Consider the following 27,888-nt stretch of genomic DNA (forward strand, 5'->3'; position numbering starts at 1 on the left):
TACAACTTACATTTTTTGAAACAACAATCTTCTGGAACTGTTCCCTCGTGATCTCCTTCTGATCGCCTGCGGTTTGTTTGAAGAGCTGCTCCAAGCGATCCACACTCGCCTTGTCGATGCCCACTCGTGGACTAGCAACAAATAATACTGTTGTAACGGGTTGTCGGGTTCACGTTGTAAGGAATATAACTAGGGTTGTATGTCTTAGACTTGAGCAAATAAAAAAAAAGTTTACGGGGCATCTAATAGGGAGAGAAAAAACGCATTAAACTTAACTACAGCTTAACTGAAATTATTTTTCAATATTATTTTAATTCTGTCTATTTTGAAAGGTTTCATTGCATTTATTACTTTTTATTTAGAACTTATTTTTAAAAAGAGCAATTTAAATTTCTATTATTACAATTTATCTCACAAAATCAAAATCGTTTCTTTTAAATTTCTCCCTATTTATTTCTAAACAACAACTGAGTTTCTTGTTGGTTCTTCTCTGTCTACATTCTTAACCAGTAGTAGATTTACGTTTAGTACATTTCTAAAAAAAAATATGATTCCAAAAGTGCTTATTATAGCGTTGTTTAATAAAGTATTTTTTGATTTTAATTGATTTTGACTTAAATGTTTAACATTAACACCGGGTTCAATATTTACTTTATTAACCAATTTTTTTTAACCCTTAATATTAAATGAAATAATCATTTTTATTTTTTTTATTAACCTAATTTACCTGCTGCTAGACACTGCGGAGATAAACTCCATAATTTCTTCAGCTGTGATGTAACCGTCACCATCGATGTCTATCACTCTTAGCAGTTTATTTGTCACCTGTGGTTAGGTAAATTAATTAACAAGCATTTATTAGCAAATCGCACGAAATATGTACTAGGAATATTAAATACTACCAGGACCTGCCACTAAATTAAATAACTAAAAACTAAATTCTGCCACATGTGTATTCCACAACCCGCATTGGAGCAGCGTGGTGGAATATGCTTCAAAACCTTCTCCTCAAAGGGAGAGGAGAGCTTAGCGCAGTAGTGGGAAATTTACAGGGTGTTAATGTAAAAAAAAATGTAATGTACCTGGACCTGCGGCTTTACCCCCGGAAACTTTATCTTTAGCACATAAACTGTCATTCCCAATTTTAAACATGCAGTATGAATTAAAAAAGTGGGCTACCTATGTCCATTCCCGATATTCAAACTTCTAACTAACAAAATTTTTAAAGCGTTTCAGCTGTTTAAACGTGAAGAGGAAACAGACAGTTACTTTCGCATTTATAATATTAGTATAAATTTGTAAAAAGCAGTAATATTGTCTATGTCTAAAAACGTCGTCTTTGATTAGAAGCGTGGAGTTAATGCTAGTTGACTTCCAGGCAGGAGACATAACATACATATATAATTGTATTTAACTAACATGACTGTATTTTTAGATGTTGAAAAAGAGTAACTGCTGAGCTTCTTGCCGGTTATTCTCGGTAGAATCTACATTCCGAATCGGTGGTCGCTTTACTTTAAATAATTTGTTAAATGACGATTCAAAAGTGCTCGTAAAAGCCTACTTGAATAAAGTATATTTTGATTTGATTTATGTCGCTGGTTTCTGTAACATTAAGTAGTAACTAAACAAGACTAAGAATTATACAATATATTATGCTAAGGTTTGTTAATCTTTACTTCTTCTGCGTTAGGATATACATAAACATTTGAAATATACCACTTTGTTCTTCAATATCAGCTGGAAGGTGTCAAGTGTAATCACGCCGTCCCCACAGAGCACGTACGCTACACTTTCCACTTGCTCCACGAAGTCCAGTTGTTTTTCTTCTCTTTAATAAATAAAAATATTTTAGACACTTTTGATAGATATCTGACTAAAAGGGCTTAAACTTAGTATTCAAAATGTAAGAGATAAATTATATGCTACCCTAAAACTACAAAACTGAATGCTTGTTTGAATTTCATAATTTAATAGATCGCCCCACTGCTGGTCAAGCGTATTCGTGGTACACGAAGCATATTTTCATTTGACAAAATATAACATATTCATAAGATGTTCTCAGTGAGCATTGAGCACGAGATGAGTTATAAATACAAATTATTATTTATTCAGGCGTTTTTTAATTGACTAAAGTATTGACAGTTGATTTATGTTTTAATTTGTATCTTGTTGGTGCACACACTTATGGCTTATAATATTTTGGGTACTTACGTATTAAAGCTACCGCAGCAAACAAAAAGGTTGGGTTTAGAAATAAACCGCACGATTTTGGGGAAACAAAGTGTTGTATATAGTAGAGGTTTGATCCTTGATTATAACAATGATTTGTTGCGATTTCTTTTGATAATTTTGCTAGAAGGCTTAGATTCATACATTTGATTGCGCAAAATTGAGACAAAACTCTGTTAACTCTGAGTCAATATGGTCTTGTCGGTTTTTTTAACTGCTCCTTTAATACGTAAGTACCATATTTTGTTCTGCGCCCCTTGTATTTGTATTAGGTAGGCGGACCGGCAAACGGGCCGATTGATGTAAAGTGGCCACTACCGCCCATTAACATTGGCGCTGTTAGAAGTATTAACCAATTCTTACTTCGCCAATGCGCCGCCAACCTTGGGAACTAAGATGTTATGTCCTATGTAGCTGTAGTTACTGACTAACAATACTGAGTACTGCTTCTTGACGGTAGAATATCTGATGAGTTAGTGGTACCTACCCAGACGGGCTTGAACAAAGCCCTACCACCACGAAAATGTATGTATTATTTGATCAGGGCACTATTAAGTTACTTTAAACATTTAGATAATACATAATTATTTTTATAATATATTTATACATTACATTAATCTTTCTTTCAAGAACTCGATCCAGTCCTCCTGCACGAGGTGGTCTTGTCTCTCCACGTCGAATAGTCGAAATATTCTCTCCAATAGATCCTGCAACAAAAACAATTCATTACATATCTCTTCACTTTATGTGTAAATAAATCTTTAACAATACTCATCTTTAACTAGAACTACAAATTAAAGATGTTAATTTTTTATTTGTATACTTTTAACTATCAATATATATACTTGTATATGTTGTATTGTGTAATATTAGAGGTTATGTTTTCTACTTCGTTTTTGTTCCAGAGCCTCCAAGTTGTAAATCCAGCGCTGTTTATTGACCATATTGAGAATAGTTTTAAACTGCATAAAATTACGCAACGGTACACAGTTGCTAAGCAGTAATGTTTAACGAATTTTCCTCATGAAACAGCTAATTTGTTGTATTTTAATAATAATTTGTTATTATTTATTTATTTTCCTGAGTTATGTATTGCTGTTGGTCCTATTGGCCTTGAGAGCGTCAAAGGTTGGGGTCGTATTAAGACTAAGCCGAGAAAGGGGAGCCCAAGAACAACGTAACGAACGTCCTAAGGGTGTCGAAGTGTAACAAACATCTAATACTTTGGATTTATGATATTACCTGGAGACACTTTTCATAACTATTCAATAGAAATTGAAGAAATACATTTGAACACTGAAATAGTTTTAAAAATGGAATTACGTTTCTATGTTATTTGACTTTAAAATAACAGACTCGAAAAATATACTTACAATTTTTGAAGTTGAACTTTAATAATAATAATCTTAAGCACTGACTTTTTTAACAATTAACACAAATACGTGGTATGATTAATAAACACTTGCTTTGTCGTTGAACACAATATAAATCTACCTCCATTTTTTTATTATTAAATACTCATAATATGTTCTTATTAAACTGTGGCATGCAACATTGAATATGTGACTGTATTTACAGGGGTTACAAGAATTAAGTCTAATTATTTATTTCATCTCCTATGCTTAGGCCTTAGGGTTTAACGTTAACGTATTATTTACGCTTCGATTACAAACTTCTTCAATAGTTCATAAGATATTTTTTACTTGGCCTACTAAAAATTTAAAGCACAAAATTATATTGAAGATAAAAAAACGTGAACTTAGTAGCATTTATTGACTGGTAGAATATATTTAAAAAAAAATGTTGTTTACTGACATATTCTGTATGCTAAAATGGTGGAAAAAAATAACTACTGAGTTTCTTGCCGGTAGATCTAATTTCAAGTGTGCTTTTATGAGCCTTATTTATAAAGAATATTTTGATTTAAGGTTTTTATTTGATAGTTGTAAAAAATTAAAATAACAGTTAATTTCCCACTGCGTGGGCGAAGGTCTTCTCTTGTTTTGATAAAAGCATTTGGAGCTTTGCTCACCACTCTCCAAGATAGCCTCATGTGTATTCAACAAATGAGGCAGAATTTCATCCGTCACCTCCAGGATTCGTCCCGACATAAGATTAATTATAAGCACACGATAAACATATGAAAAGTGCTTGGTCCTTGCTTAAACTGACTTAAACCTGTTATCTTTGTAAAATACGTCAATTAGACAGGTATTATTTTTTGAAAGACTTAAAAAGCGGTAATCAAACAGTAGTTCGCTATTTATCTTTGTGTTCATAAATCTCTTGTATGTGTGTGTGTATCTGAACTTGTAAATGGTTGGACCAATTTTGATGATCTTTTTTTGTATGTATTTGAGTGAATGGTTCAGATTGGACCCAGTAAGTGACGCTACGAATTATGATATTCATATTCCACTTGGACCGGGTCGTGGAGGTTGTCATACATACATATATGTATAAGTTATGTGCATTTAGACATGCGCAAAATAGTTTTTTTATTGTTGTTCTCTCATAGTGAACTATCACCAAACAATGCTATAAGAAGATTAAATTAATCAAAGCCGCTCAGACAGCGACAACGCCCCTCGCCCCCCTCCCGAAGGAGAGGAGTGAACGATCATCGAGGACTGACGGCCGAAGCCGTCGTCCGCCTCACGCTCAGGACGCCGCGCCACGTCTCCTCATCGCGACTGGTACGATCACACGTAGTGTGTTGATCTCGTGAAGAGCTTACTATAGAAATGATCCTATGAAGTAAGGTCTTGTCGAAACTAAAACTTTCCACGATAGTGATTCGACGAGTAAGAATTTGGCAAGCGCGATTAAGAAAGGCCGTAACTTTGAACAGCGACATCTAACGGCGCAAAATAAAATCGCTTAGTCCTCAGCGGATTAAGTTTATTGGTGATTCCATTAGCGTAATTCATAAACACGTTGTATGACTGATTCAACTGTTCTGAACTGTTTTTTAATTATTAATTTAACTTCAAATCTTGTACTTTATTAAACTTGATGGTAGGGCTTTGTTCAAGCCCGTGCGTAGGTACCAACCCACTCATAATATTCTACCGCCAAACAGCAGTAGTGTTGTGAGTATTGTTGTGTTCCGATTTGAATGGTGAATAAGCCAGTGTAACTGCAGGCACAGGGGATATAATATCTTTTTTCCTAAGGTTAGCGGCGCGTTAGCGATGTATGGAATGATTAATATTTCTTATAGCGCCATTAACTTATAAAAAAAAACATTTTTTTATCAAGACATTGACGATGTCAACGCTTGTAGAGATAACACGAATATATTTTTTGTTAGGATTGTCGAAACCAATAAACTGCAACAATTATTATGGCTGATTCTCTAAACCACTGGTTTAAAAGACGCTTAAGGATAAATTCATTCATTGTTAAAGATTCATTGTCAAATCAGCAGTTGAATAATGCTTTTAAATTACACCAATAGATATCGCTAGTAAACTAAAACTGCTGAAGACTAAGAGATTTTGTTTTACACCGTTAGATGTCGCTGTTCAAGGTTACGGCTTTTCTGAATCGCGCTTGCCAAATTCTTACTCGTCGAATCACTATCGCTGAAAAGTTTAGTTTCGACAAGACCTTACTTCATAGGATCATTTCTATAGTAAGCTCTTCACGAGATCAACACACTACGTGTGATCGTACCAGTCGCGATGAGGAGACGTGGCGCGGCGTCCTGAGCGTGAGGCGGACGACGGCTTCGGCCGTCAGTCCTCGATGATCGTTCACTCCTCTCCTTCGGGAGGGGGGCGAGGGGCGTCGTCGCTGTCTGAGCGGCTTTAAAAATCATTACTAGTAAATAAACGTCACTTTCTATATATCAGCGTTGCAGAACTATCGATAGCTTCACTATCGATAGTTGATCTCCAAAACTATTCAGGATATCTATAGTATCGTTATGATCAATACTATCGATAATATCGACAGCTCTCCATGAGCAATACTATCGATAGTATTGCTCATGGGTATCGATGGATAGCTATCGATGCAATCGATAGTATTGACACGTGACAAAACTATCGATAGACTATCCATACTATCGGTAACACCTTAACTATCGATAGTCTAACGATATGCCACACTACTATATATTCTAATGACTATGGTTAAGATTACTTTAGTCATTCACTTTTCACAACCCATTATATTTATTACCTTCTCGTATATCGAATTCAGTCAATAAATTATTTAATCTTTAAGCAGTTATCAATTTTGGTCCCAGTGATTAAGGGACGATAGCTGAAAATTAAACATCGGTTATGGTCTAATTTTGAAGAGCTCCAGCCTGTGCGCCAGTAGATGTGCAGAAAAATAAAGAGGATTCTTGATTTCAATTTACTAACAAATAAAAAAATGAACTAATTTTAGAGAACGGAAAAAAGGCCGGCTAGAGATCGGTACTACGGCTGTATAAAAAAAATTAAAAACATAAACGAAATAAAATAAAATTGCTATCGACAAACTCCAATTCTAACTGAACTAATGTATATTATTTGTCATTAAACATTTTATTTAAATAAGGTTTAGTTTTGTTGTAAGTTGAGTAGTTACTGCAGTTTACAATGATATGAAATCAAAACAAAACCTGTCATAGGTTTCGCAATTTTCTTGGGCGGACCAATTGTAAATATTTCTTTTATTGTTAACTTCGATGACGCTTACTGTGTCTATAATTTATGAAACAACTACAGGAATGTGGCCCACACGTGGGCGGCTGTCATCGAGCATTTTGACCCGTGTCGCACGACATCGCTTTGACAGTTCACTTGACAGATCGTGTCTCATTAGTGTTGCTATGTCGATAAGTAAACATCGATTTTATTTCATCGTTGTGAGAACTTTTTTTATTTGTAAATGGAAGGCAGACTGTAAATATGCCATATGATGGTAAGTGTGCCACCATTAACTAACATTGAGACTAATATATTATGCCCCTTATGCCTATAGATACACTGGGTCACTCAGTTTTCAAACCGAAATACAAAAAATCAAAATATTATTTTTCAAGTAGGCTCATAAAATATTACAGTTACAGTATTAATTTAAATGTAAAGCTACCACCGGTCGGAAAGTAGATTCTACTGAGAAGAACCGACAAGAAACTCAGTAGTTACTAAGTTTTGCTGTTTGTTGGTAAAATATTGAGTGATGAGTCAGCGTACCTTTCTCGACGCGCTTGCAAGAAAGTGTATCGGCTTATCTTGTTATTACTTCGAACAGATTAAATATAAAAATAATTGAGATTGACCGAACCGTGCATATTACAACATTGTGTCAAATACGCACTAATTGGTGGACTCACCGCGATTTAAATTAAAATTACAACCAACAATTATGTAACATTGTGACCATGTAAAAAAATAATACGAAATATTGAGATTGTGTTTAGCTGACTCGTTTGACTAGTAAATTGTTTAAAAAAAATCGCCATTTTGTGTTTCATTTTCAAACTGACTAATGCTTTCAACTCTCAAAATGAAACGAATCTCGACAGCGAAGAAGTAGTAATCTTCAATTAATTACAAAAAATAATAAACATCGAGATTTAAATTTTTAACCTGTACCATATGGAAAACGCGAAGACATCGATACGATCGCCTCATTTAAAAAGTCTACGTGGTGTATTTTGAGAGAGACGTTTTGTACTCATGAAACTCGCTTAGGGGTACCGTAAGAGATTGCAAAATTGATAAAACGTCATGAAACAAGCTGATGAATGTAAAAAGTATACCCGATGTTATGGTTACGTGAAAAGTGTTCAACGGGATTTCCTTCTGATAAGTTTGCAAGATCCTTTAATTAAAGCCTAAAAATTCCCTGAACCTTCGGATACATAGAAGTGATCCTATCAATACTATCTATCTGAAGGTTCAGCACTACTTTATAACATCAAATCGTGATGTCCCGAGGTGTTTGTGAACTCTTGAACAGATCGTACCGTTTACATGTCACGAGGTGTAATGATTGGTTTTATTTATTTTATCGTTGTTTGTATGTAAATACGTGTGCGTTGAAATTTTAGTACATTTATTTACTTTATATATTAAAGGTACATAAGGGTAAGGGTTAGTTTAGTATTTAATTAATTTAGTTTTATAATTTACTCTTCCAAACCGCTGTCACTACGTTGAGTTCTAATAAAACATAACATAATCAGCCTGTAAATTTCCCACTGCTGGGCTAAGGCCTCCTCTCCCGTTGAGGAGAAGGTATGGAGCATATTCCACCACGCTGCTCCAATGCGAGTTGGTGGAATACACATGTGACAGAATTTCGTTGAAATTAGACACATGCAGGTTTCCTCACGATGTTTTCCTTCACCGCCGAGCACGAGATGAATTATAAACACAAATTAAGCACATGAAAATTCAGTGGTGCCTGCCTGGGTTTGAACCCGAAATCATCGGTTAAGATGCACGCGTTCTAACCACTGGGCCATCTCGGAGTTGTAATACCCATAGCTATATACATATATATTATATTATAATACTTGATGCATATCCCTAAGGGGGACAGTAATAAATGCTTACTCATGAAGAGAGGTTGTTTCTATTAACACCGCGAACACCCATCCTTATATGGCGACCTTGCCTAGTTAAAAGGACACCTATGTACCATTAGTGTTGTGCTAGTCATAATTTGCACAATTTTGGGAATTGGAGTATTATACGCAGTTTATAAGATTTATAAAAGATGTCATTTGGCGTGGATAAGGGAGGAAACTACGATGCAAAATCTAAGACGCTCCTTCCTAAGATCAAACCCAGGACCTCCGGAACCTACTGTTTACTACGAAGGTCATCGAGAGGCTCCAGCCCCCGTGACGTTGAGAAAATAAATAAGTGTTGAGTGAGTGTAAAACAGTGCAAAGGGAGAGTAAAGTGAAATCCGTACGCAAACTACGCAGGATGCAATTGGGTATCCAAAAATATTTTTGTTTTAATTCGAATACTATAATTATTTTGTAGATTATGTTTGTATACCGTAAGCAATGTCTAATGTAAATGAAAAAATATATATTATAATTATTCGTTGAAACATGATTAACTTTTGTTGTAATCATTCTGTCTATCGTCAGAATAAATTTTATTAAGTAAATTTTGTAATGGCTAGAGATTTAAAAAATATATACGAAGGTCTAAAGTATATTAAAGAACCTGTAGTTAAACTAAGCTCTGCCAGGAGAACAAAGGATATATTACAACGAAAATTAAACGAAGCATCTAAATTACAAAAAAATTTTACGTGTGTTCAAATATTCTAAGTGAACAGATTGAAAATAAAGAAATCAAAGGTCAAGCGTTATCTGATATACAGTCATATTGCGATTTAATAAAGGACGTTTATTTAAAAATTGAAACATTTTGTTCTAAGGATTATTGCTTCCAATCGAGTTCTAAGGTGGAGTTAGGTGTTAAAACTATTACAATGGAAACTTTTAATTTTAAAACAGAGGTGTCTATGCTCCCTGTTATGATAGGTGACGAGCAGGTCACTAGGAACCTGACAGACGCAATCGAGCTGTACGACTCCACACTGGATGACAAAGGATTCCACACTGGATGCCTAACACAAAATGCTAAGTTAAGACTTTTAGAATCACTCGTGTGACGAACTGCTAAGCGATATGCGGACACATATACTAACAAAAAAATCGGATACGGCCATTCACAATGAGTTAGTGCAAATAAAACAAAACGGATCTTCATTAGACCAGTATGCGAGTAAAATAGAAAACTTATTTGTCGATTTGACAATTTGACAAGCCGATGGCGATCAAAATGCCTTTAAGACACTACGGCCGCTATACGAAAAAATAGCTATTAAAAGTTTCGTTAGTGGCTTGAGAAATCGTCAAATTGGTACTATTTTAACAGCCCGTAATTACACGGCACTGAAGGATGCTATTAGAGGGGCGAAGGACGAGGAGGCGTCGTACCGCCAGGATAGGGAAGAGTCAGTCTATTTATGGAATCGAAGTAATGCAGTTACGTTTAGGAACTCTCGTGGTAGATTTAGAGGAAATGGTGCTGGAAGTTTCGGGCGTCCACAGCAAAATCGACCGGTACGTAACATAGGCCCATCAAGTACATAGCGCACCTCTTATCCGCCGAGAGGACAATATCAACCTTCTCGAGCTTATAATAGAGGTCATAATTATGTACGCCGCGGTAATTTTCGTAGTAAGAATCATCAAAAAATGTATGATAGAAATATGTTGCAGAAGGATGACAACCCTTTGGTCGATAAGGTTACCTTGAGCGATTGGACTGATCGCCCAAAAGTTGTGGGAACTCTTAAAAAACAAAAGGATTGTGTAGAACTATTGTTTGTGGATGAAAATCTCTGGAAAAAGATAGATGATAGCGTGAAAGGAAAATCTAAGTGTTTTTTTTATAAACCTTTGAAATCAATAATATACGTCAATCCCTCTTGCCGATCACAGTGCACGAGCTGCCTTTGTGAGGGAGTTGGATTGTTTTTGTAAAGAGTCAAAACTTGATAGTCTCTTTATCGTAAAAAATATTGATAAAACTCAATTTATAAAAGATATAACGCGTACAATAAACGAGAAGCCTAATTGGTCCGAACCGCGATTATTTATTTCAAAGGGTGTCCACAAAACAAGCGATGACGAGACCAAGCGAATAATATTAAAGGACTATCATATCTTGCCGACGAGTGGCCACGCCGGCATTAGAAGAATGTTAAACAATAATAAAAAAATATATTTCTGGCCAGGATTGTACAAAGATGTGACGGATTATGTTAGTCGATGCGGTAACTGACTTAGGTATAAACGTTTAAATAGATATATAAAACAACCAATTGTTCTTACGGATACTGGTAAATCCGCATTTGATAGAATATATCTAGATTTAGTTGGGCCCGTATATAAGGATAGTTTTAATCATAGTTATATACTCACAATGCAGTGTGACCTAAGTAAGTTTGTTGAGGCCTATCCCTTAACAAGTAAAGATACGCTGTCAGTGGCGACAAGTTTTGTAAATAACTTCATTTTACGCTACGGCATTCCGTCACAGACAATATCAGACAAGGGTACCAAATTTGTATCTAATGTTATGACACAGGTATGTCAAATTTTAGGAATAAAACAGGTTACATCCACTGCTTATCATCACCAATCCATTGGGTCTCTAGAAAATACACATAAAAATTTGATTTCTTTCCTTCGTATACTAACAGATGGTGAACCGCACAATTGGAGCGCATGGTTACCCTACTGGTGTTTTGCATTTAACACCACGGTGCATACAGCAACGCAATATACACCTTATGAACTTATGTTTGGGAAACAATGTCGCCTACCAAGTAATATAATGTCGGATATAGATCCTTCGTATAACATGTTAATTATCCCCAACAACTCAGGTATCGGTTACAAAAATCGCAATATGATGCAAGAGAGAACTTAATTAATAGTAAACAGATAAGAAAAATTAATTATGATAAGAATATTAATCCCATTAAGTATAAAGTTGGTGTCATGATTTTACTTAAAAATGAATAAATTACAAATACATTTGATCCTTCGTATATTGGTCCCTTTGAAATCTTAGAAATCACAGAACCAAATATAAAAATAAATTATAAGAATAAACCTATGGTAATTCACAAAAACCGAACTAGACCTTTTGTAAAATCAGATACTTGATACTGCATTATAATTTTAAGTTTTCAATGTTTTAACTGCCGTTGCCATTTTTATTATTATTTGTGTCGCAGAAAAAAAAAAGAATGATTAATGTGAAACTTGATAGTTAACAATTATAATCAGAAACAATATATGTTATTAAATGAAAACTATGTTATATTTCTTATGTACTAATTATTAAGTAAGATATGTCATATAGCATAAGTAAAGAGAAATGGAAAAATATATAAGTAATTGAGAAATATAGATTAAACACTTACATATATAATTTTTTTTTAATCATAAAATTTTGTTAATCATATAATAACTATATGATCAAAAAAATATACATGTATTTTAGTTTTACATTTTTTTAATATTTTTGGATGGGCATGTAATACCCATAGCTGTATACATATATATTATATTATAATACTTGATGCATATCCCTAAGGGGGACAGTAATAAATGCTTACTCATATAGAGAGGTTGTTTCTATTAACACCGCGAACACCCACCCATATACCCAAAGGAGTCACGGCCGCATGCGCAAGCGATCCCGTGATGCCCCCTGAAGAGACGGAGTAGGTACCGCTGGTTTTTTTAGTGGATATTCCGGTGAGCTGGGCCGCAACAGGCGTTCCCAGCACCGGTGAATCCCACATACAATACGAGGCGAAAACACGTAAGAGCTATTATCCAGCGAGAAAAAAAATATGCCCAAAGGTGGACCATTTTATAAATCTTCCTTTTGTTCTTATACTCGTTTAAAATTTTAAATGTGCGTTTATTTATCTATCAAACCCTTAAAACTTCTGAAATCTGAAAGTCGGCTGTCCAACAAAATCTAGATTATCAAGTCTCGTTTAAAATCTAGGTCACGTATTGACAGTAATCACGCGCCTCGAGCTAGACATGCAGTTATTTTAAATTAATAGTGACGTCAGACGCTGTATGGTAATTATATATGTTAAATATATATGTTAAGGATTACGTTTAAAACGTACGGCCATACGCAATCTCTAACACTGTTATTAGTGTAATCAGTATGGCAATTTAGCAAGATAGGGGTAGACAGCAAGATTGTTTATTTTTTAATGACTAATTGACGGTGGTTTTGTTAAGTTTACTTTTCGCTTGACAGCTCTCATGCAGGGAGCCGTCAGTCTATAAAAGATACTATATACCCTTGTGCTTGTTACATTGATTGGCTCACTTTAAACTCAACACAGCGATGCAAAGTAAAGCTGCCAGGCGAATTAGTTGATTTTATCTACCCAGAGTGGGCTACCCAAAGCCATCAGTAAATTTACTGTAATTTTACTTACGATCTTACGAGTCAGATAAAATCATATCTTATTATTAATATTATTTTGTAATATAACGTTCATCCATTATTTTTGCTGTTACATAGTAGTTTTTGGGTCTTTTTAAACTTTATTTATAGATTATATACTAGCGATTCAAGTGAGGTGGGTATTTTTTATTGAATCACAACAACCGTGTGTCACTTTTTCATATCCTATTTTATTTATCGCGTAGTCAATAAGTTGGACACGTAACGGATTTTGTAAATTGTTAGTGAATTTTGTAATCCGTTATCATGTTTATCACTATGTTTATTTTACTTCATGTTTAATTTTAAGTTAAAGTAAGTTACATTATGTCCTAAGGACAGTTATCGGCTATCAAATAATGTCTCAGAGGATTTGGTCGTTTGGTTTGTTGTGGGTGGAGAGTTTGGTTTTAACTATATTGTTGACATAGTGGCCAGATATAAGACTTCAATCCTGAAGTCCTGGATTCAAACCCCAGATCGGGCCGATGAAAAGTATTTATTATTTCCGTCGAAAACCTCTCAGTAGCAACCTTGAAGTGGGAAGTGTGTACACTCCCATCGGTAAATCGGCCGATTGTGGCAACAGACCTATGTTTGTGCACACACTTATTTTTTGTTTTTTTTTTATGTTATAGGTGGCAAACGAGCAGGAGGCTCACCTGATGGAAAGTGACTACCACCGCCCATGGACATCTGCAACACCGGGGGGCTTGCAGGTGCGTTGCCGGCCTTTCAGGAAAGAGTACGCTCTTTTCTTGAAGGTTCCCAAGTCGTATCGGTTCGGAAAAACCGCCGGCGAAAGCTGGTTCCACAGAGTGGTTGTGCGAGGCAGAAAATGTCTTAAAAATCGCGCTGTTGTGGATTTACACTTATGCACTGTATGTCCTGCGCAGTTGGCTTGTGTCCCAGGGCATGGGTGCCTTTGACCAAAATCAGTCAGCACGACATCTAGATCATTATAGTTTGTTAAGTTCCAGTTTCTAAAACGAGAGTCTCTTAATTATTGACATAAGAGGCATGACGTAAGAAGGTTCAGTTTTTCTAATATGCTTTATTGTACTTAGTTTTGACTGCATCACTATGGGGAGGGATAAGTAATGAGAATCGAGTTCGGAACGTATTGGCTCAGAATATGCTCGTCTTGAGCGTCCTGTGATGCAGACCCTCGTCTAAAGTCATCAGAAAACATCAACAGTGTAAGACATTGCTGATCATTTACTATAACGTAAGAAATTTAAAAAGTTAAAAAACACGGACAAATTGTTTGAATTAACAGCTAACTAATCCAATTTTTATATTATAAAGATTAATAGTTAACGCTTACATGTTATAATATATGCTAAAAGTCAATATAAAACCAGAATTGAATAAATTTTTTAATAAATATGCATTATTAAGGTTTAAATTAAATATTATCAATATTACTACATTCATGTTGCAATTATTGTCTGTGAGTGATATTTATTTATTTATTTTACCCGAGATGGCCCAGTGGTAAGAACGCGTGCATCTTAACCGATGTATGCGGGTTCAAACCCAGGCAGGCACCACTGAATTTTCATGTGCTTAATTTGTGTTTATAATTCATCTCGTGCTCGGCGGTGAAGGAAAACATCGTGAGGAAACCTGCATGTGTCTAATTTCAACGAAATTCTGCCACATGTGTATTCCACCAACCCGCATTGGAGCAGCGTGCTGGAATATGCCCCATACCTTCTCCTCAACGGGAGAGGAGGCCTTAGCCCAGCAGTGGGAAATTTACAGGCTGATTATGAGTGATATTTTAAATGCAATGATAAAGTTAAATACATTACTCCCTTTTATCACGTCGATAACTGGCGGTCGAGGTATCATAGACAATAGTGTAAGGCTTTGCCGGATGTTGCACACATGTCGCATGTCCGGTAAAAGGTATCAGGTGTCATGAATCTAGATAACGATTTGATTCAAATGTTTCATGTGTGGGGTGACCTCATTTAAGACTATTAGGGTACCGTTTAATTTTTAACGTGAAATAAAATAAAAAAGGTAATTTTTTTTTTTAAAACCATAATTGTATAAATTAAATTTATCTTGTATTGTAACTTGGGGTCACTCCTTATTGTAAATTTGAACGTAATCCGTGTAATCTTTGCTTTACCGTTAATTTTTATATTAGTTTCAGTAGGTATATATACTGCCAAAACAAGTACAATATATTTCGTTCGTTTTCCTTTAATACGGAACCAATCACTTGAATTACTTTTCAACTGGTTTTTGTTTAAGTATGTTTTATACGGCTTCATTGCAAAATCATTTGATGATATTAATTAACCTTATTTGTGCAATGACTGTCATAATTACAGTCTGCATAAATATATTTTGCAATATAACATTAAAATATTAAAGGTTAAACGTCTAAATTATTAAAATATTTTTTATGTCCTTTATAATCATGCACGTTTTATTCTTGTTCTGTAAGCAAAAGACCACCCACGGGGCCTAGACGAGTTATATATCGATAAATGAATTCGTCCGACCAAAACTAAAATATATTTAAATAATCTTTGTGTAATATGGATTATTTTTTTATTTCCTTACGATTATCAAATGGGACCATCTGACGCAAACGGAGAAAGATTAGCCTTAGCAACAACAGCCGAAGCACGAGATTGTACACAGCCAACTTCCAAACTCCCAATAGTATTTGGGCTTGAACGTAGAACCTCTGGGTCTGCTCTATATACTTGCCACTAGACGATGCAACCACAGTTACTATTAACATTGTCTTGTGACATAACGCAACAAGACATCGGGTTCTTATAATATTCAATCATCATTAATCTCCTATGCATTTACATAAACAGACATTTTAACGATTCTATTTATAGATAAGTTCGCTATTATATTCAAATGTGGCACAGAAGTGTGCCCTTTGTGTGACGGATACTGTATTTAGATCAATGTTAATGCGGTTCTCATAAATTATAATTGGCATTTTGTTTTGAAACGAGTGCACATTATAGTGTTTAATATCTCCATTGATTCAATATTTATGGATCGTATAAGTTATAATTATATTATTATTTATTACGTCCGCCTACATTATTCGTGTTTTAAATTCAATAAAAATGGAAGTTGATCCCATTATAATACGTGGTCTAAAACTGGACAAGCTAATAAATTGTTACTGATCTGAGATTTGAACCGTGGACCGGTTAACCAACGGCCGAAAAGGCTATTAGGTCGGCCCTTAGTAAAATAAAATGAGATGTTATTCGAAGGATTTATAAATACAATTGAAACAAAACAAAACAAAACAAAGCTTGTAAAAATTGTAAAATGTTTGAGAGATCCGGTAGATATGAGCCTAAGGCAGCGTATTCAAATTTGATAAAAAACATTGAGTTTAGTAATCATTTGTGTTCGCGCTTCATCTCGCAACGCGATAACCTACACGTGTAGACAATCTGTAAGTTATTCTACAATTATCTGGTGTCAATGTCGTTCGTTAAAAACTGTATTCATGAATTCACACAAAATAAGTGCACTCACATATCCCTCGAACTAGACTCACGATATAGGTTATAGTAAATTAAAGCCTATAATATACTAATAGATAGATACTAGCTCACTGCAGGAAGGTGTCATGATAGTACTGAAGGTCACAATAAGAAAGATTGCTGTTATACAGTAGAGGTGATCAGTTACATCAGAAATATATATTAGTTATATAAATAATGTATGCTTAATTGATATCTTAGAAATATTTTTATTTTTATAGTACAGGCAGACGGACGAGCAAGTAAGTGGTCATCACCGCCCATAGACATTGGTGCTATAAATAAAATTAACCAATCATTACACCCCTAATGCGCCACTAACCTTGCGAGCTAAGAAGTTATGTCATTTGTGCCTGTAGTTATACTTGCTCACTTACCCTTCAAACCGGAATACATCAAAGCATTGCTGTTTGGCGGTAGAATATCTAATGAGTGGTGTTACCTATCCAGATGGTTTTCCACGAAGCAACCAGTAATAAATTTATGAAGGCCACATTTATTTCATTCTATAATAAAAGCTACGATTAACTTATAAATGCATCATATAAAATTAGATGCAATAATCAGTGTGCTATACAATTTGTTACCTTTTATCGATGTCGGTTAAACTGAACGCATGGATACTGTTAAATGCTCCGCGCGTGACCCGAAGATTAACCTCAATGTCACAGCGCAGACTTGCAACTTTTATACACATTTTTAAATAAAATTATATTGTCCTTGCCTTTACGAAACGTTGTGCAATATAAATGCTATAATTAACGTCAAAGTAAGTTTTTGGTGTTCGATATTAATTACTTTAAAGTTAATAAATATTATCTTAGATCAACGAAAAATTTTTTGTAACGTTATTATCATAAAAAAATTATAATTCAAGACTTATTGAGGTATATTTCGATAAAAAATAACTATTTTGTCTTAAATTTAATCAAATGGGAAAATTTGATGGTAAATGGTTACAGCCGCAACACCAACAGTGGGAAATGATCGCACCTTTTAGGTCGTTTTAAACAAAACACAATATTACTAAGTATTGCTGTTTGATGGTATAATATGTATTGCATAGTTACCCAGAGGTCTTGCGCAATATCCTCCATCAAGTAAAAACGCAATGCTCTAAAATCATTATTGAAAATATTTTTAAATTTGTTTAGTGGGAAGTCACAAAGAAGGCAACTTTATAGTGAGCTGTGACTTTGAAGGCATTGAGCGAAGTGTGAACGATTCCTTACAGCATCAATGCACCACCAACTCGTTTCGAAAATGTTTTATTGTGAAGTTTACTTAAATAAAATACATATATTTGATTCGATATGAAAATAATTCGAGTAAATATAATTTCAGCAACGAAGTGTGGATTTTATCCCAGCTAGTTATTTGTACAGTGAATAGAAAACGTGAAATTAAATTAAATGTGAATATCATGTAATCAAATCGAGACAACCAATAAAAAGTTTAGTGTTTATATTTCACTTTATGCTGGTTAAAGTCAAACAGTAGTTAAAGTTGCCACATTGCCATACCACATGCAAACTATTCAAGAGCAAGATGGATTTAGCTCAAAAGAGGGCTTAACCCAGTGGGGTATTCACGGGCTACTATTTTACTTCAACTTTTTAATTGTCTTGATGAGATTATTCTTACACGATGAAAGCAGAGACACTAATGAAGGTATATTAAAAACTCGAATATTTTTTACGCACTAAGACTGACTTAAGGCGGTCGCACGTTTACGTAATTCTTAGCGTATGAAAGCTCTTACGAAACTTCGGCGCACTATTGTCTTGAGTTTGATTGCGTAATACCGACAAGGATTATCTGTATATTAATATGAACTGAATATTATTACACTTACAAACATTTTAATTAATAATTAAGATTATCTACTTGTAATATTTAAAGACAAAGTTTTTGACTGTCCAATGTTGAGCGATAAAAAATGTCTAAAATCATATAATTTCAGCCAGATCCAATAAAAGTCTCAGTGTCCTGCATAGTCCAACTAAAATATTATTTCTTGTAAAATTCAATACGTTTCCACCATTCTAAAACACATGAACGCGATATTCGTTGGTGTGTTATCCCTTAGCTGTGATATTATTAACGTCTGGTAACATCTGGTGGCTGCTAACAATTAATTACTGTTAATCAAAACTTGTACATGGATAATTTCATGGAAATATATTAAGGAAACATGTATCCATTAAGCATATGTCGAACAGGACAGACAGACGGCTGTACCGACGTTATTTATTATGAAGGAGTAAAATAAGCCTATTTATGGCAACACCTGACTGACTGACTGGTGGGAGTCATAGATGTAAGAATATACAGGATGTGGCATGTCCATGGCATTAATAGAGATTTGCGAAACTTGAAGTTTCACAAACAAATTCGATCGTATATATGAAAATTATATGACAATATACAGTATAATTTGTTTGACATTTTGTTATCGGTTCCCGCATCGATCAATGTATGTTTTAATATGTTATGTAACGCATGGCATGCTATGAAATTGGTAGTAACCTTGTATACATAAACTTTTTTTTTATAGTATAGGTCGGGCGTATGGTCCACCTGATCTGATAGTTAGTGGTCAACCATTGATATTGGCGCTGTAAGAAATATTTACCATTTCCTTGCCTGTAGATATAATGGCTCGATCACTTTATTACTGTTCGACGGTAGCATATCTACCCAGACGGCCTAGGTAGTATATATAAAATTGACAAATATAAAAAAAAGTTGGCGAATAATATATTCAAAATCACAATAAAATTTGTGGCACAATAATTAAGGTCTTTATTAAAAAAATATTGTATATTTTTATAGAAAAAAAAAAAGAATTTAAAGTACCTATAAACTTTTCATCCATATCCATGATTCTCGTCGTTCTAAACTCTTCGTTGTTCTGCGAGAAAACGAGACCAACAGGACGCCTTGGTATTACATTAATGAGCTGCAGTCCCTGTTTATAACCGACTTCAAAAAATAACGAGGTTTTCGGGCCATAATTTTATTAAAATAGGCTCCGCGTGACGGTGTTATTACTTATAAACGCCTCCCATAGCATAGATGAGTCACCTACGCTTAATTTCCTAAAGAGAAAAAAATGTTTGTTTGTATGTAACCTTCAGAAATAATGATGCAAAATGGAGATGTTGTTTAAAAACCAAGTAACGAGGCTCTTGTCATATTTTTTATTTGAAGTTAATATAGTTAATTCTCATGTAAATAAATTATGTAAAAATTTAATAACTTAGAGAAAAATAACTAAAATACACCCATTATTAAAAAACTGGATACTTGAAAGGCGTCCGGTATCAAAAATTCTCTTAGACAAGTAACTAGACTAACTAGCCTTGTCGTAATTTTCCACACACACACACACAAAACAGCTAGGTTATACAGCAAATAAATTTACGTTGGTCGCATTTTTTTAATGATTTCATCTATCCATTGATCAAATTGAATTAAATATTTTTGTCAACCCATCTCGTCTACACATTCATTGCAAAATAATACAATTGTCGTCTCAATAGCAAAAGGTCCAATTAAACTACCACAAACATTCACCGAAATATAAATTATCGAAGCAAGCTATCGACATGAAATATTACATCTGCCATCGTTTAGGCTGATTAATTGTGCTGAATCATAAATCAACGAATCGTTGAATCATAAATCAGTAAGCAAATCGAAGCTTTGGCTGACAGTACAATACAGTAGTATAAGAGGCTTGTTTAAGATTAGGGCTGGCACGTTACTTGTTAGTTTTATTATTCATACTGTACTAAAAAGGATAAAATTGACAATAAAAACTCAAAAGTGACCCCTGACACTTGGTGGTGGGGCTTTATGCAAGCCCGTCTATCCAGACGGGCGGAGCGGGTCGGTATTGTTGCGTTCCGGTTGGAAGGATGAGTGAGCCAGGGCCAACTACATGCTCAAGGGACATATAATCTTAGTTCCTTAGGTTGGTGTCGCATTGGCGACGTAAGGAAAATTTCTTACAGCGCCATTGTCTATGGGCGGTGGTGACCGCTAACCAACAGGTGTCCCATGTGCTCGTCCTAGTACTTATATCATAAAATAAATAAACCAACATCAATTTTATATAAAGATAACTAACCCGTCCAGGATTCGCACAGATAGAAACTAATTCGGATCATTATAGTCCCCGTCCCTAAGGTCAACATAAAATATTATAAGAACAAAAAAATAAAAAAAAAACAATTTATTTAGGTATAGAACTTAGAAGCTTCGCGGGCAACCGCAAAACAACTCACTAAAGTACAGTCACGATCACAAAAATCAAACGAATCGTAGCGGACAAACATACAAAGGCATGTTACGTAGACAGTTACAGTAGCTTCTAAGGTTATAATATATTATATATTTTTTACTGTAACATAATAACAATTACTTCTCAAATAACCTTCTAAAGCTTTGATCGATGACGCTTTGACGGGCAACTGTTGTAAATAATCGAAAACACGATTATTGTCGTAGATTACTTTTGTATTTAATTACAGCGGGGGATGCCGGCCGGTTCGAGATCATTTGTCATTGTGTTGTAATGCCCGGCGTTATATGGAGTTGTGTAATGTATGGTCTTTATTTTTTCATGATCATTTGATTCGTAGAAACTAATTGTATAAAACGATCGCGCAAGCTATATGTCCCGTCTTTGCACGTAATATTAGAATTTTATACCATGATAACAGTACAGACAAGTATTACATTAAATAAAGCATTACATGGTATTATTGTGTTCCGTATTGAAGCGTGAGTAAGCTAGTGTAACTACAGGAACAAGGCTCAGTTACCAAGGTTGGTGGTGTATTGGTTATGTATGAAGCGGTTGGGATTTCATATGGTCCCAATGTCCATGTGGACCACTTACCATCAGGTGGCCCATTTATCCGTCCGCCTAGATATATCATAAAAAATTAAGAAATAATTATGATGAGCCAGCATTTTCGCATTGAAATTATTCATCACAATGTTGTTGGTTTGTATGAATCGAATAAGCATTCGGCAAAATATTCAATAATAAAAAAAATAACGCAAACAAAATTCAGCTCAATATAATATAAGTATGATTTTGATATAAGATTTGTTCTTCGAAGATTACTCACGAGTTTTTATACTTCTTAAAAAAATTAGGATATACTTTTTTTTTTAATTTAAACTTCTCAAGAAAAGAAGCTTTTCATTCAGGAGTAAAAAATGTACAGTCTGTTTCTACTATACTATTTATTTTTTACGTCCCAAATTATTAAAAAAAACACCAAATCGAGGTTCTTCATACTTCGTCTAACGATTCGTATGAGATTCGTGCACAGACAGACACTCACGGATCTAATTATAAACTTGTATGGCTATAAAATTATTCACATGACTCAATCCGAGTTATTTATAAGTTTAATGAATCTGTAACAACACCAAATAAGATTTCAAATAATTAATGATTTTCTAATATCAGGCTTAAGACATAATTAATAATGATTGCTACAAAACCACAGTCATGTCTCCGGTGGCCTTCCGAGTGTTAATTAATGTATCATATATCACATACACCGCTGGCCAACAGTTTGTTACCAACTTAATTAAATTCAGAACATAAATTACTTAACTACGAAACTTTAATGCGAGTTTTTTTTATGGAACAAATTACGGTATTTGGTGTATTGGATCATATAGACGACACTGAATGGCGAGGACACTAAAATGAAGATTGTAATTAAATAACGAATAATAAATGATCTGGTAATTGATAATACAATTTGGATTTAAGTTATTGTAGTCAGCTTAAGGCTACAATATTGGTAGGGCTTGGTGCAATCCCGTCTGAGAAGGTACCACCTACCCAGCATATATTTTACCGCCAAGCAAAGCATTGTTGTACGGTTCGAAGAATGAATGAGTTAGTGTATAAAGGCACAAGGGACATAATAACTTATTTTCCAAGGTTGGTGGCTAAGAGTCTAAGGGCGGTGGTGACTAATTACCATCAGGTGGCCTATTTACCCGTTCGCCTACAAAGGTTATAAAAGAAAGCTTCGTTGATGCCCCCATTTCTGGTCTTTAGTAGGTAGGTTAACTTTTACACTTGAAGATTAGGAACACTAGTTTAATTCAGCTGTTTTCACAATAGGTAAAGAATACCTATCTTACGTTTTTATGAGTTAAAGTTGGTGACATATTAAAAAAAGAGTCATATAGATATATGGTATTACAATTTACAGGTAAACGGGTGTATTTAGTACAAGCAGTAAGATAATTTAAGCAATGAGATACTTTTGTTAAACTTTTGGCCAGCAGTGTACATGGATAGCTGGCGGTCAATAAGATGTTGGAACTTCTGTTGATATTCGATTCTTCTGTATGTGTTCCATTCTGCCTCATGAAACTTATGTTATCTTGATTTAAAATATCTTGATTCATCGCTGTGAAATTGTTTTCGGCTAGTGATGTAATTAGATTTGAAGCTCGACTTTATCAGATGCGTTCATCTCTTAATTTTTAAGATCAGTGTGTATCAGCGAATCGTTTCAGAAATATGAGACTTGACAACAGCTGCAGGACTTCAATTGCTTTACAAGTCAAGTGTAATATCAAATTTCAAATTCCAGATTACTACTGAAAATTTCTTGAAACGAAATAACCTTTTCAGTTTGCCCCCCAAATTCGTTTGAATCCGTCCGAACTTCGGAACCTGCAGCTTCACGAGCTCCTAGTGATAAAAGTATAAGCGTTGTATTTAAAACACATGTAAAAACAAACAAACAAAAATACATTTGTATTACATTAGTAAGATAAACTAGAATATAATAAATACCGCGGGAGCTGTCTTACAAAAAGAGCCGTTATTCATTAGTCAGGCGGGGCACAGATAATTGAAAAATATTTGTACATTTAACAGAATGACAGGCTATGATTGGTTGTTCGTGACCCGAACTGTCACGCTGTGAAGTGACCAATAGAAGTGCGTTATTGTTGCAGTGAATGCAAGGTTAGGTGACATTTGATTGATAGAACAGTGACATTTATAACTAACTGGACCCACGACTTTTGTTCACTGAATTTGGCGCGGTGTTAGTTTGTAATATTATCCCTTTTACCCTAGTAATTTTTATTTTTCAGGAGCTTCTGTTTCATATGCTTCTGTCGATACTACGGATAGCTCATTATTTAAATACTAGCGACCCAGCCCGGCTTCGCAAGCGTACAGTGCTGATACTAAATATACATCACTGTAAAATTATCTGTTTCTCTACTATGTTGTGCATGTATCATACATATAAACCTTCCTCTTGAATCCATCTGTCTATTAAAAAACAGCATCAAAATATGTTGTGTAATTTTAAAGATCTAAGCATACACAGGAATACACAGCGGTAAGCGACTTTGTTTTATGGTATGTAATGATATAAAATGGTTTTTAAAGTTACTTGAGCAAAGACAACACGTAAATTACTAATGCACAATATTTTCAAAACTTATAAGAAATCTCGACCGTACCCTTTAATCTCCATCGCACGTGAGATTGGCGAAACAATCTGTCCTCTATTGGCACAAATAAAAACTAGAAAACAATCACCACAAACAACATTTACAAAATTTTCGTGTACACGCAGCATAGGCTGTTATACATACATACGTTTAAATCTTCATTATACAAGATAAATTAATTTTAAAGCTACCGCCGATTCGAAATGTACTCACAAGAAGCCGAAAACGATTGTTACTCTTTTCAATCAATCATGAACGTGTAATAATTATTATAGATAGTTTTATTATTTGGTAGGCTTACGCCCAAAACGTTTCAGCCTCAATAGTTATCCCTCGTTTAACATATTTGGGGACTTTGTCGCTGCAAACAATAGTTTAATCTCAATCCGGTAGCGCAGGAGTAGATTCCTTTACCAAATTGAATAAAAATAAAAAATGCTATTAAACATAAAGATATATTGTATTATATTACTTTTAAGTAAATATATATGATAATATGTTTATGCTAAATAACGTACAGACAATTAAGGTAAGGCCTAAATACGTCGTAAAATCTAGATATGTAACTCGAGTCATTTATCACCGGCTGTCCCATTAAATAAGTTCACAAGAAATGGTGCAACTAATGTACATAAATATTATATAAATGCGACTTGACTATTTATTTGATTATCGAATAGTTTTTTATTGCTTGTGAAGTTTTTTTTTTGCATTTATTTAATGGTACGTAACACTTTAACAGGTGATGTTAAATGAAAGCTTGTTTAGGTATGGCAACGGTGAAGAACCTGCCAGTAACCTGAGACTCTAACAGGAAAGGGGTTATGAGACGGTCATACGATCGACAGAGACTACTCGGTGGGAAAACTGATGAAAAGGGCTATCGGCGATTAGGCTAGGCTTATAGGGGCATCTCAGCATGGTGATGGCGTATATCTCACCATCATAGGCGTAACTATCTTGGTCTCAGAAATACACAAATTAATACGTATAGATACACCAAAAAGAAAATGTGATGTGATTTTAAAGTTAAATTTCAAGTTCAAAAGTAAAAATAAAGTGATAGCCTGTAAATGTACCATGGCTGGGCAAAGTGCTCGACCACGCTGCTGCGATGTGGGTTGGTGAATAATAGTGGCAGAATCTCATGCGCCACGTGCAAGTCTCTTCCAATATTTACCTTCACCGCTGAGAACGGGATGAATTATAAACACATATAAAGCACATGAATTCATCTGCTTTATATGTGCTCAGCTCGGATTTGAATGCAGCATCATCAGTTAATATTTAGATATTGTAACTACTGGGCCAAGGTTAGTAATAACAATTATAGTTCTTGAATCCAGAACTCTAAAATCTAAGCATCTTTATTTAAAAGTTCGAAGTTCTAGTATCATTAGAGACTAGTGGGTGGCAGGCGAAACTTCTCGTTTATTAAACAGATTTTTACAAATTTCGAAACCTATGACGGGTTTTTTTAATTTAATTTCATTGTAAACTGACGACGTCTGTTCGCAATTTACATTTGTTTTTTTTCTTATACATCCATAGCGCCGCTCTCTACGTGTCCAGTAACTTTTTTTCGCTCTCTAAAATTAATTCTTTTTTAAATCATAACAATTTAATAAACTGCAATAAAAAATCCTCTTTATTTTTCTGCACATCTACGGCTGGAGCTTTTCAAAATGAACATTAAAAACATTAGAATCTCAAACTATAAGTTAAAATAAAGACAAAAGCTTCATTGATCTGTATTAAAACCGAACATAATTTCGCGTATTACCAAAACAAATTAATCAACTCGATAATTGTAAAATATTGAGAAATCGTGGTTACCTTTTGCGATCTAGGTATTAAATCAGATCTAAGCTCTAATAAGCTGGATAGGCAGCCTTGCTATTTCAAGCCGACATGTTTATGATACGCGCTATTAACATATCTCACTGAACGATATTTGTAAAGTTAATTTACATTCATTTAGTTAATTGGATAATATTAATTTTAGATTTAATATCAAAGGTTGAATACAACAAACAGCTTGTAATGTCTCGCTGCTAAGACAACTGGCACTTGGCATTCTGGATACACGGCTATTGCCAACTAAATGTTACAAGAATGTTAAATTGAAATTTGTATAGTCATCACTAATTGTAATATTAGATTATCAAATTAAAGGTAAATTGACACAATATAAAAGATACGCTAAAAACAATACGTTGTCTGTGGAGATAAAAATAAACGAACTTTAAATTTAAACGTGAAGAAGCCCAAACAAAAAAAAAACTTTCTAAATCGGTTCATAAATTGAGGAGTTCCGAGGTAACAGACATGAAAAAAATATAACTGAAAAGATAACCTCCTTCTTTTGTCTCTTTTCTACTAGAGGAGTGCACATTCCTTGGCTGGTGGATACACATGTGGCAGATTTACCTGAGGTATTATTTTAAAATGAATTATAAACACAAATTAAAGTCCTACAACCTTAGTGATATTACTTTTACGTTACTTGCCCGGTATTGAACCCACAATCTTGGATCTGGATTCACGTGTTTTAACAACTCGGCTCTCAAGACAAATATGTTGTGAAATTAAAAAAATAATAGGAAGTCTGTCCACTACACCGTCTCAGTACCACAACAATTATAACACTGTTGTTGACGCTCCGAACATGGCCCGCGACGGTATTGAGACAAGCAACCGTATGCATATCAAATCAAATCAATTTTATTCAAGTAAACTTTACAATGAAGCGTTTTTGAATCGTCGATATTAAAATACTGCCAACGTTTCTGAAAGCAGCCTCCAGCGAAAAGAAACGGCAAGAAACGCGCATAGTTGCTCTTTTTAATTAAACAGATTTACATTTTTTTTTTTTTTTACAATAATTAGTGTCCTGTGATGGAACCCGAGCCTAAATCCAGGCGTTTTTTTCTAAAAAGTCTTTTTTAGTGTGTAAAAGTCTCTTTTAATGAATAATAAGATTTATTTATTAATTTAGTCTTTAAAAAGTTTATTACTTTTTAAATTTCGTAAATGGTAAATTGGTTACATTTCCCGGTATCATTTTACATATGGGTATACCATTGCCCAAAAACGTTCTCTGTACCGTATGCATATCATACGTCTTAATATAAATATTATTTTGTCTGATACGTTCCTAGCACGGTCATCATATGAGACGGTGTAGTGGACAGACTAGATTAATGGCTAGATTTATCTGCTGCTAAAATATTTTTTTGCCGTAAAGTTATACTTAGTGGTACGTTTTAATGTACTCTTAATGCAAAGTTTTGATTATTTCACATTGCTTGTTAAGTAAATCGATTTCTTTGCGCGCGATGCTTTCGCGGTTGCGGAGAACGAGTTCTTGCGGTGAGCAACGCGTTAACATCCCGCTGTGATCAGTGACAGCTTCGACGGGGCCTTCGTAGTGTTTTATGTAGTTAGCAATTACATACGAGAGATGCGATTTGCGATTTTTAAGACACTTTCTGCCTCGCACAACCACTCTGTGGAACCAGCTTTCGCCGGCGGTTTTTCCGAACCGATACGACTTAGGAACC

The 27,888-nt window shown here is 34.5% G+C and overlaps 1 protein-coding gene and 2 non-coding genes across 4 annotated transcripts in view; 1 reads left to right on the top strand and 2 right to left on the bottom strand.

Annotated features, from left to right (window-relative positions):
• Nucleotides 1-27,888, bottom strand: part of Nox (NADPH oxidase) — a 57,930-nt gene that overhangs the window by 6,461 nt on the left and 23,581 nt on the right. For both annotated transcript variants that reach the window (XM_064218643.1, XM_064218644.1), the window contains exons 2-5: nucleotides 2,845-2,939; nucleotides 1,720-1,831; nucleotides 728-825; nucleotides 11-131 (exon numbers count right to left, since the gene is read on the bottom strand). In XM_064218643.1, coding sequence (XP_064074713.1) covers nucleotides 11-131; nucleotides 728-825; nucleotides 1,720-1,831; nucleotides 2,845-2,939 — 426 coding nt within the window. The remainder of the gene's footprint in view (nucleotides 1-10; nucleotides 132-727; nucleotides 826-1,719; nucleotides 1,832-2,844; nucleotides 2,940-27,888) is intronic.
• On the bottom strand, nucleotides 4,796-4,999 carry LOC135194052 (small nucleolar RNA U3). The gene has a single exon (XR_010309602.1). It is a non-coding gene; the product is annotated as a small nucleolar RNA U3 (small nucleolar RNA).
• On the top strand, nucleotides 5,840-6,043 carry LOC135194051 (small nucleolar RNA U3). The gene has a single exon (XR_010309601.1). It is a non-coding gene; the product is annotated as a small nucleolar RNA U3 (small nucleolar RNA).

Source organism: Vanessa tameamea, chromosome 23, assembly GCF_037043105.1.
Source record: "Vanessa tameamea isolate UH-Manoa-2023 chromosome 23, ilVanTame1 primary haplotype, whole genome shotgun sequence".
NCBI classification, from domain to species: domain Eukaryota; kingdom Metazoa; phylum Arthropoda; class Insecta; order Lepidoptera; family Nymphalidae; genus Vanessa; species Vanessa tameamea.